At 43.6% G+C, this 12,071-nt stretch overlaps 1 protein-coding gene across 1 annotated transcript in view; it reads right to left on the minus strand.

Annotated features, from left to right (window-relative positions):
* NCEH1 (neutral cholesterol ester hydrolase 1) overlaps nt 1–11,520 on the minus strand; it is a 59,145-nt gene extending 47,625 nt beyond the window's left edge. The window contains exon 1 of the mRNA XM_058730510.1: nt 11,270–11,520. Coding sequence (XP_058586493.1) covers nt 11,270–11,407 — 138 coding nt within the window. The 5' untranslated portion in view covers nt 11,408–11,520. The remainder of the gene's footprint in view (nt 1–11,269) is intronic.
* Nucleotides 11,521–12,071: the final 551 nt, after the last annotated feature.

Genomic DNA, 12,071 nt, shown 5'->3' on the forward strand with positions numbered 1-12,071 from the left:
AGCAATCTCTATACCCAACATTGGGCTTGAACTCACAACCTTGAGGTCAAGAGTCACACGCTCCTCTGACTGAGCCAGCCAGGCATCCCCAGGACTAAAATTGTAAATGCATAATACATAAAATCCTCCAGGACTAAAATTTGTAAATACATGATACATCCCTGTGTGATGCTTTCATAATGTGGATCATACAACTAATACAAAACATTTCAGAGTGCAGGGGATTGAAGAGGAGAAGACTGAACAATCATAATAGGAAGTTGTAGAATACAGTTGAAAGGGCTATGGAGCCTCCCCAGACCTGTTCACAGCCAGCCTCCCCCATCAGTTATTTAACTTTGCTATTGGTTGTATTTATAATTCAGTAAATAGATCCATTATTTTTTAAATTATTTATTTATTTATTTATTTATTTATTTATTTATTTATTTATTGTTAGAGGGGAGGAGGGACTGAGAGAAAGGGAGAGAGAGAATCCCAAGCAAGCTCAGCACTCTCAGCACAGAGCCTGACATGGGGCTCAAACCCACGAACCATGAAATCATGACTTGACCAAAATTAAGAGTTGGACGCTCAACCGACTGAGCCATCCAGGTGCCCCAAACAGACCCGTTATTATACACATATCTGACAGTAATCTTTCCTATTAAAAGCAGATCATTTTCTACAAGCAGAATTGATTTGCCTTGCTAAGAAAGTCAAGGAAGCAGGGATTATTGCTACCGTGGACTTGCTCCTCACTAACAGGGAAGAACAATGCCATGAAATGAAAGGAACTGTAACCCTGGGACAGAGTGAGGCATTAGAACTGAGGCATAAACTAGGAATAAACTCAGTGAGGTGTTAGAACTGAGGCATAAACTAGGAATAATGAGATAAACATCCTGCATTTTAGAAAAGCAGACTTCAGAACAAAGCAAAGGTAATTTGAGTCCCAGGGCAGGGATGATATTATGGGACAGGCAGTGCAGAAGACGGTCAGTGAAATCAATTTTTCATGAAATATTTATCAATTATCCATTCAAGAGGAAAACGGAAAGGTAGAACGATACCAAATGAATGTGGGAATCCACCAGCGATCTTTTAAGGAGACAGCCTAAAGTGTTGTTAAAACAAGCAGATAAATTCATTACAAATTCAAAAACAAGCATAAATCTGCAAAAATAGCATGAGGAAGTTAGAAACCCAGAAAACAGTGAGGCTTGCAAAAAGAAAAAAAAATGTTGCGAAGGGCAACAAAAAACTGTTCTGGGGTAAGTTCAGGGTCACAGGCACATAAAAGCATTAAGTCTGCCCTTTCGGACAAATGATGTCACAGAAGACTGAAAGAAAGCAGAACCAAGAATTCCTGTTTTCTCTATAATGAATGATCTTCCAACCACAAACAAATGCTAAAACAGATAGGAAGGAAATTGTGTCTATGATAGCTGAGAAAGCCTAGAATATGGGGGGGGTAGCTTGTACATAAAGACACAGCAACCTAAGGAAAGAAACATACAGGGGCCACACACACACACAAATGCTAGCAGAGTGTAAAGGAATCTTAATCACCAAGAGAGATTAAGGCAGACTGGGGAAAAAGGTAAAGTTTCTAAAAGAGACAATTTCTGAGTAGGTGTTGAAAGATGAGTGGAATGTTAGCCAAAGTCTGCATGTGGGAGGGCATGAGAGGCAGAAGTAACAGGAAGAAAGTTGTCAGATACAAACATGCAGACTGTCATGGGAACAGGGAGACTGGATTCAGCAGTGTGGGAGAGGCTGTGGCCGGCTCTATGTGCCCATTAAGGAACATAGTACTTTTATTCTGCGACTATTGCAGGGGACAGGAGGCCAGGGGTGAGGGAAGCGATGGGGGGGGGGGGGGGGGTGGTGGTGAGATCCACTGGAGGGTTAACAGTCAGATTTGAGCAGAACAGGGAGTCCAGGAATCATTCTACAACTTTGACTTGATTATGCTGAATGTTGACAAGCCAAATAAATGTAGACGGAGCATCTGTCCAGATTTGTCTGGGAATAATTCTGGTTTAAAACCGTTGTCCAAGCATGATTATTAATAGCAGCCTCTAGCACTCTCAAAAATGTCCTGGTTTTGACAATAAGTTATAGGATTACCTAGATATATGTAACTTGGGGACTATCTGTGTTTAATAGCAATAATAGTAAACTTGTATTTAAATAGCTACAAACTGTAGAGAGGAGAGTTTCCCAACAGGTGTGACACAAATGGATTACAGGTGGACCATGGGCCATGCAACATTGATATTTAAGTGTTTCATAGAAGTAAAAACGCAAAACCATTTTTCATAGCCATTCAAAATTTATCAGAGTTCATATTCTGCTTGAGAACCATTTTTTAATTTCTTATATAAACCTTTTGAGTTCTAGCATTCAAGCCCATACAGACCGATTTCCTCCTTATTCCCCCCAGTTTCCTCTGGAATACTTCTACAAACATAATCAAGTCTAGGGCATGAGAACAAGATTGGGAGACACTACTGTAGATTAATTTAACTGTGGGAGTTCAAAAAAAGGTCAGGATACAGTCAACTAGCATCAAGTTATCACGAGCATTCCCACAGGTAGGCGTTGGTCACAGAGACAGAACCAGAGGCAAAAAGGAGAAATCCATCACAGAGGACTTTGTTTTCAGGTCAGCCTGGCTCAGCTGTGAGAGTGTCAAAATAGAAGCCCGGGACATGTGATTCCAGTCTCTGTTGAACTAATCATGTGCTCTTGGGGATGTCACTGACCCTTTCTGAGCCTCAGTTTCCTCACTTGATAAGTGGAAGTAATTCATGCAAGCCAGTTATTTATTATAAAAATAAAATGAGGGGTGAGGCACCTGTGCTGGTTCAGTGGGTGGAACATGTGACTCTTGATCTTGGGGCTGTGAGTTCAAACCCCATACTGGGCATAGACCCTACTTTAGCAAAAAACAAAACAAAACTTAAATATAGATTTTGAGGGCAAAAATGAGATAGGTGGAACCTTTATAAAATCTAGACTGCTGGGGCACCTGGGTGGCTCGGCCAGTTAAGCACCCGACTTCAGCTCAGGTCATGATCTTGCGGATAGTGGGTTCAAGCCCCGTGTCGGGTTCTGTGCTGACAGCTCGGAGCCCGGAGCCTGCCTCAGATTCTCTGTCTCCATCTCTCTCTGCCCACCCACACCCCATTCTCTCGCTCTCAAAAATAAATCAACATTAAAAAAATTTAAAAATAAAAAAATCTAGACTGCTATATGAATGTAAAATAATGAAAAATTATGTTCGTCAGGATCTCATTTCTCTTAGGGCTGGCTTCCTCTTCCTATGTTGTCACTGGTTTCCCCTTCGGGTGTCCCCAGAAGGATCACACAATCTTACTCTCACCCTATGCACATCCTTTCCCACTAGTTCCACTACCACCCATTCACCAACCGCTCCCAAATGTGTATCTCCAGCCCAGCTCTCTCTCCCTCCTGGGCTCTGGTCTTGTTGCTGTAAGATATTCGTGAAAAGCTGTCCTTGGACTAGTCCCATGGACACCTCAAAACAAGGTCCAACATCTATTACCTTCACTTTCAGATCTGCTCCTTCCCCTAGATCAGGATCATCACCACCATTCACCCAAGTTCTCTAGAGTCTGTGTGCCAGGAGCTACCTTTGGCTCCTTTCTCTCCTTTACCCCATATAATCCCTTCATCAGCAAATCTGGCTCAGCTGCACTGCCAGCCAGCCTGGCTTTATTAGTTCATGCTCCCACCTCTCACCTGGATTGCTTTCTAAGTGGACTGTCTCCTTCGCCTGCTTTCTTAGACTCCAGTGTCTCTACACTGCTACTGAGAAAAGACTGTTCTAGAACACGGCTTGATTATGGGGTTTCCCTGTGAAAAACCTTTCAGTGGCTCCTTGCTTGGCCCACAGAGCCCTTCATTATCTGGCCTGTGCTTCCTTCCAGCCTCACCACTCTGAGGTCTAAGCAACTTTTAGTTCCTTGGCTCTATCATCCTCTTCCACCGGAATGTCCCTTCTGACTGGAATGCCCCTTCTTTCTCCCTCCTGTTCTCCTACCCCACCTCCTTCACTAAGGTCCTGTAGAAAGGCAAGCTCATACAATGGTTAAACTCTAGAGTTCAGAGTGAGACAGGCAGGAGTTGAATCGTGATTCTACCTCTCATAAATTGTGTCAGCTTGAGCAATTTACTTTTCTTTGCATTTCAGTTTCCTCCTTTGTAAGATAAGGAAAATAAGAACACCCACCTCAAAGAATCCTAGCATGGACTAAATGAATTGCATGCCAAGCACATAGCACAGTATCTGGCACAGGGTGAATGCTCACTATATGCTTAACAGAGGTTACTGTATGTTTTTACTGTAAACACTTAACCTTGATGACTCAGATTAGATGCCCGTGTGAAAGGGTAACAATCCTCAATGCCCGATGACCGGGTGCATATTACAGGTCCTTTCTAAGGCTCTTACAGCAACCCATAAAGCCTCTGTCAGAACTCTGTCATTCAAGTGCTACTCTGTAACTGTCCATAGGCTTATCTCCCCTTCACCCCACTGGAAACTCCTCAGGATCAGGCATGTGTCTTTCATTTTTGTTTTGCCAGTTGGTGTTTGGTCAATTTTTCTTATATGAGTGATGACTTCCAAATGGTAGTATTTTAAGTTTATTTTGGAATACTGAAAGGTAGGTTGTGAAAATTTCATAATATGACACAAATTAGTTAGAATATAGCTGGGTTTGCCACGTGGAAATTCAATTACATTTCTTAATTCTTTATAAACATAAAATGGAGAAAATAAGTAATACACATTTCCCACATCGGTTCATTTGGCAATAATATATACTCATTATTTTAAAAGATGTAATTGTGTATTAACAGACTGGTTAAGGGGAGCCTGGGTGGCTCAGTCAGTTGAGTGTCTGACTTTGGTTCATGTTGTAAATCCCAAGGTTCAGGAGTTTGAGCCCCAGATAAGGCTCCCTGCTGTTAGCGCATGGAACCCGAACCCTCTTCGATCCTCTGTCCCCCTCTCTCTGCACCTCCCCTGCTCATGCACTCTCTCTCTCTCTCTCAAAAACAAACATTAAAAAAAAAACAAAAACATACTGGTTAAGAACGGTTACTGCACTTCCACACCTCACAAAAATGTCTTTAGATCAAGCTCAAGCCACATGTTAGAAACAGAAGGTCCCACTAAAATACAATAACATTCCTGTGCTCAGGGCTATATTTGTAGGGTTCTCAGAAAAATAACAAGGAAAACTGTAAATTAGGCATTATCTAACAAACCTGGTAGCTGAGTCAATCTGACCTTAATGTTTGATTGGATCCATCAGAAGGTGTCGCCTATGTAGCCCGACTCAGATTGCTCACCTGTCAGGATTAATACTGATTAAATATTGCCCCTAGGGGCACCTGGGTGGCTCAGTAGGTTAAGCAGCCGACTTCGGCTCAGGTAACGATCTTTTGGGCCGTGAGTTCGAGCCCCGCGTCTGGCTCTGTGCGGACAGCTCAGAGCCTGGAGCCTGTTTCGGATTCTGTGTCTCCCTCTCTCTGACCCTCCCCTGTTCATGCTCAGTCTCTCCCTGTCTCAAAAATAAATAAAACGCTAAAAATAAATAAATAAATAAATAAATAAATAAATATTGCCCCTAAAGCTATTTAGAGCCTTTCTGCTGCCATGTGTTTACAAAAATTCCATCAAGTCAACTAAAAACTATTGAGCTTGGTGAAATCTCTAATTTACATGGATAAATATGTATCACAACAAGTCTAGAAAATGGCAGACAAAACTTAAACATTTACTAATGTTCTCACATTAAATTTACCAGCCATTAGTAAAAGTCCCAGTTCATGAATGGTTATGAAAAAGGTTAACAAGTTGGAGTTCTTCACGGCATGACAGTGCAGCTGTCATTTAAACCACCCTCACACAGCCTGAAGGCACATGCATCATGCACAGAACATCCAGGAGGAGACATGTTGCATTTTGATGTTTGGGGGCATTTTACAAGATGAAAAACCTTGCTCAACTTGTTCGAAAGCACTGACATCCATAAGAAATAGGGGGAACATTCAGCAAACATGCCAATTTCAACAATCTTTTACATTATGTCATCAAAAAGATACACAGTAGAACTAGTAAGCTGGGAGATGATCAAGGTAAGCCAAGCCACGCCCCTGCTCTGAACTCCCTTAAGATTCCTTATTGCCTTTGGCCCCTCCTCTAAACAGCGTATAACCCCTCCCTCCTATGAGCTTCTGGAACTGTGCCTCTTCAGTAATGCCTATCAGCTCTTACCTTTTTAATACCTGTATGTTAACATGTCTTCTCCATTCCACCAGGCTGTAGGTTCTTTTAGGTCATTTTGGCATCTCCCTAACACTGCACATAGTGGTCTTTTGATCTGTGTCACATCTAATTGAGCATGAAGCATGGCACTGTGACAGCTGTGTCAGGGGATCCAGGACGCTTCTTGTCAAGAAATCTGATGTTCTTATAGAACAATTACTAAAATATTAATCACATTGGCATTGTGTACACATCAATTCCACTTTAGAAGTAGGAAATCTACAAAAATTTTTTTAAATCGTTTATTACTACATGTTCATTGTAGAAAAACTAGAATATACAGATATGGAAATTGAAGCTATAACCTTATGGCCTAGAAAAAAATTACATTTTAAATTAGATCCTTCTACTTTTTCTCTAAGTATAGATAGACAAATAGATATACATAACTATAGGTTTTGGGATATAAATATTTTAAGCGGGATAATGGCATATATGCTGTTTTGTTGCGTTTTCCAACTTAACATACAGTACAAATCTTCTGTAAGTCATTAAACATTATTTTATAACCTAAAGGTTTTGAATGTATAGTATCCCAAATTATGTGTACCATAATTATGTAATATCTAATATTACTTGCTTTCATTTTTTTAAATAATGCTGCAGGGGCGCCTGGGTGGCTCAGTTGGTTAAGCCGCCGACTTCGGCTCAGGTCATGATCTCGCGGTCCGTGAGTTCAAGCCCCGCGTCGGGCTCTGTGCTGACAGCTCGGAGCCTGGAGCCTGTTTCAGATTCTGTGTCTCCCTCTCTCTGACCCTCCCCCGTTCATATTCTGTCTCTCTCTGTCTCAAAAATAAATAAACGTTAAAAAAAAATTTTTTTTAAATAATGCTGCAAAAAAAAAAAAAGAAAGAAAGAAACCTAGGTTGCTGAATGTTCCCCCATATTTCTCATAAAACAGCAGTACTTTTTGACTAGTTGAGCAAGGTTCTTGACTCTGTAACATGTTTCCATCTCCACAGCTATAGCCTTGCCTATATCACTGAGTACTTAAATTCATACTGGGGCACCCACCGGGTGGCTCAGTTGGTTGAACATCCAACTCTTGACCTCGGCTCAGGTCATAATCTCCCAGTTCATGAGCTTGAGCCCCAAGTCCAGCTGCGCTGACAGCATGGAGGCTGCTTGGGATTTGGTCTCTCTCCCTCTCTCTCTGTCAATCCCCCACGTACTCGCGTGTGCGCAGACTTCCCCTCTCTTTGAATAAAGAAATAAAATATGAAAAATAAATTCATACTGAGGGATTGTTGGGTCAAAGAATAAACATGCTTCTACTGCTTTCAATGAATATTGCCAAACTCAGCAGTGTGAACTTCTCAGGATCTTCACCTGTGTTGGGATTACTATTTTAAAAAAATCTTTCCTGGGGCGCCTGGGTGGCTCAGTTGGTTAAGCGTCCGACTTCAGCTCAGGTAACGATCTTGCGGTCCGTGAGTTTGAGCCCCGCGTCGGGCTCTGGGCTGATGGCTCAGAGCCTGGAGCTTGCTTCCAATTCTGTGTCTCCCTCTCTCTCTGCCCCTCCCCCGTTCATGCTGTGTCTCTCTCTGTCTCAAAAATAAATAAACGTTTAAAAAAAATTTTTTTTTAATAAAAAAAATAAAAAAAAAAATCTTTCCTTGCACAGCATTCTGAGATCAGCCTTCAGAACCTGCCCAACTCCCTACTTTTGTCCCTCTAGTCTCTGGCTGACCAATCTTCATCTACACCTCTCTCTCCTCTGCCTTTCCCAGACCTTTTTTGTGTGCTGTTCTGCTCACATCTTATGAAGGCTTTGCTATAACCCTGAAATTTGCCTAGCTAGTATTTTATCCCCTTTAGATTCTTACAGCCAAAGTGTCAACCAACTAATCTGATAAGCTAATCCATGCTAATGTAAAAGGGCCCATCCCCAGCAACATGTGTTCAGTTTAAGGAATACATATTGCCTACATCTGTAATGCATTTTATTTACCTTAAAGAGCATTGGTTCTCAAATTTTACTGCATATTGAAATCACCTGGGGAGCTTTTAAAACTGATGCCTGGAATTTACCTCCGAGTAAATCTGGTATAGGCATAGGATAGGACTTAAGCATTAGGATTTTTAAAAACAAATTTTAATGTTTATTCTTGAGAGAGAGAGAGAGAGAGAGAGAGAGCACGACTGAGCAGGCAAGTGGTGGGGCCGGGGGAGGGTCAGAGAGAGAGGGAGACAGAATCTGAAGCAGGCTTCAAGCTGTCAGCCCAAAGCTCAACGCAGGGCGTGGGGCTCAAACTCACAAACCGGGAGATCATGACCTGAGCCGAAGTCGGAAGCTTAACTGACTGAGCCACCCAGGTGCCCCCAAGCATCAGGATTTTTAAAGCTCCCTAGGTGATGCTAATGCAGCATCTGTGTTTGAGAGGACTTTAGAGAAAGATCTCCAGTACCTTCTTGTTAGGTAATATTGGAGGACCCCCCAGGAAAAAAAGCACAATGAACATAATCTCAATAATCTGACTCACCTGCACAGGGTAAAGGAGGGGGGGAAAACTGGCATGAAAGGGTGCAGTGTTTGCCAATGACACAGAATAAAAGCAGCATTCGTATTTCTTGATGCTGGGCGTGAGCCTATGGTGTTAAGAAGTAGGCCAAGAGGCCACGCTTCACTTCTGAAGTAGCTTCAGTTGCTTTTGTAATTGAGCAAGTCAGCTCTAACTAAAATTGTCTGGGTAACAAACTTCATGCCATGCAATCTAGTGGTAGCTCTCCACATTTCAATGAGATAAGTCATGTCCAGTTTACATTTGTTTTACCATTTGAACAAAGTTGGGCAATCCAACAGATCTTCATAATCCATAGTGGACCTTTGGAACAACTCTTAGAAGAATAACTACAAGGTCCAGGCATTGAAATGCATTACTAAACCTCACAGCAACCTTGTAAGGTAGATATTAACCCCATTTTACAGGGAAAACTGAGGACCAGTTAGTAAGGTTAGTAATTGCCTGGCCTCACTGCCAGCAAGTAGCCTGGCTGGAACGGGACTCAGGGAGGCAGGACTCAACCTGTCCTGCTCTTACTCACAATGTGTTAAGTCACATTGCCTTGTCCTCAGGATGATGTGGAGTGACATTGGTAAAATGCTTTATTGGGTAGAATGTGCTTCCGTGTGGTCTGAATGATCTTTCTAATATTTCATAATTTAGAAGAAAAGTGAGGAGAGCCACTTCTGTGCAAACTGACTCCCAAGCCACAGTGTCAGGTGAGGATACTTGGTTACCTCATTTATCTTGTGACCTGGCTTTACACTCATTATCACTCCCAAACACCAGCTGAGGGCACATTCCAGCTAGTGGACCATAGGGTCCAAAGGCCTTGCCCTTGATGGGTTGACAGTCTATAGTTAGGGAAGAAAGGCTTTTCTCCAAACCTGGGTTTTCCCAAATTACATATGATGAGGAAGACTTCTTTGGTGATCTGAAAACTAACAATCTCTGCAGGCAATATAGCCATTTTTCATGTTTTTCTTATTCTTACTAGTCATTATTCTTATTGTTGAAGGTCATTATAACCCATCCAGGGTAAATGCCATTGTACCCCAAAACCTTAAAGGGATATCACTCCCAAATTACAGAATTTCTGAAGGAAGAGAGGGGCCGTAGGGCTTGCTACAAGAAGATTGCCTTTCTTGAAACAAAGGCTAGAGAAGGGGATGGTCACTCTTTCACCATGTCAGTAAGCAGGAGGGAAGGAGGGGGTCTGTAACTTCATAGACCATCCCTAAGGGACAACAGGGGACTTTGGGATTGAAAACATGGCTGGATTTAAGAAAAACAGATCCCTAGTAGGAAGGTGCTACCATACCCTACTTAAGGGGCTTTTTGATAGGACAAAGCCTCAGAGACTCTGTGATCCTACACACAGAACAGACAGGGGAAAAGGAACATCAGCCCTCTAGGAAAAATCACGATTTTTTTCTCTTTGTTTAGTCACTCCTGAAAAAAAAGCAGCTTACAAAAATAACCTGCGATTGAGGAGGGTTAGAATAATAAGGCCCAGCTTTGCGGATTGGAGTTCAGATTTCAGATTCTCTGCCACTAAAACGAATGCCTCTTACTATAGAATAAACTCCAGTTCTATTTTACTGTCTATGGGGAAGAGATGCATCCCCATGATACAAGAGACAGAAATGTCACCCACCAGGGTAAAAGCAGGAGTATCCTGGCTGGGGTAAAGATTGTCTCCTTGACAGCCAAGGACATAAAATAAATGCCGCAGGGCAGGCAGAAAAGTGCATCATGCTGCCGCCCCCTCCACCGCCTCTCCTCTAACCAGGCTGCCAGGCCTCCTGGCCTCCTCCGTGGGCTGAGCTGATAAGCCCCACGCATGAAACGGGAGATCCCTGCGGTTACTCAGGTGCTTAGACGAGCCCTCCCTGCAGCCCCCGGGAACGGAGAGCTCCACGGTCCGAGGATGTTGGGAGGCCGCCCGTGCCGGCTTCTGCTTTTAAGGTGGCTGCATTACCAAGAATCAGAGACTGCCCCCCCCCCCCCAGCCTTCCTAAAATATTCAGCTCACTCTCTCCTGGCCCCTACGGAAGAATGAAAATGGGGGGAAGGGTGGCTTCTAAAATGCTGTAAGGTGGTTTTTTTGACGTTGCAAACCAAGAAGGAAGGGGGGCGCTTAGGACAGACGAAGGGTTAAACAGTTGTCAAATTCGATTCAAGAACTTCACCTTCTCGATCACCAACGCAGAAGAGAAGACACAGATCTAGCCCGCTGCTAGTAAGGAGGCAAATGCGACACCCTGAAAAAAAGCCCGACTGAACCACCTTAAAAATCGATCGCCTAAATGCGTTAGAAAAAAATATGCGTTCTCGTGGGACGCGGTCACGAAATCTTGCTTCCCCCTCCAAATATTGCTTAAGAGGGAGAGAGAATCAGCGCTGGGCTGCATCTCACCACTTGCTGTGCGCTCCGGAAAGTCGCGTCCAGCAGCATCAGCTTCCAGGGATCGGACACGGAGCTGGGCAGGGGGATGTAGATGTAATAGGCGGCCAGCGCCACCAGGGCGGTGAGCAGGACACAGGACGACCTCATCCTCCCCCGGCTCGGCTTGCCGGCGGATGGACGAGGGAGGAAAGGTATATGCCACCCGGAGACCTCCAGCAAGTTTCTGCAAGGGTCAGCCGCTCATTCACCGTTTCTTATACGCCCAGCAGCCAATCAGAGGCGGCGTAGGGAGGAAGTCGGAGCGTTGACGTGCCCTGTCTTCGGTGTCCTTGCAAAGTGTTGCAGACGCTTCAGGTTTGAGAAAGCTCGGGGGCTGAGCTGGGCGAAGCACAGCGGACTCTGGAGGACACAGGTCTGTATTGCACGCCTGTGACTAAGGCCTCCCTCCAGAAGGATCCCAAACTGAAACCGGGAATAGTTTCAATGGGATGAGTCTCTGTGTGGGTGCAAAGTACGTGGGCCATTCTGACTCAAAATGGAGAGACTGAGAAAGGGAATAAAAATCCACTCTGTCTTCCCGAGCCAGACTTGCAATGGATACGTGGTGAAAAAGGATAATAAATTCCCGTAGCTCAATGACAAGCCAGTAGTATATCTAGCATCCAAGTCTTGATTTCCAAATCTCATTCTCCAGTGAAAAGAACCACGACTCTGCTGGCTCTTTGGAGAAAAGGGTGATTCCAAGGCTGGGGCAGGTAAAATAGAAGATGAATCTGTTGTGCTGGAAGATAAGGAAGTGCTCAAAAATTAT

Source organism: Neofelis nebulosa, chromosome 5 (genome assembly GCF_028018385.1).
Source record: "Neofelis nebulosa isolate mNeoNeb1 chromosome 5, mNeoNeb1.pri, whole genome shotgun sequence".
In the NCBI taxonomy this organism is placed as follows: Eukaryota; Metazoa; Chordata; class Mammalia; order Carnivora; family Felidae; genus Neofelis; species Neofelis nebulosa.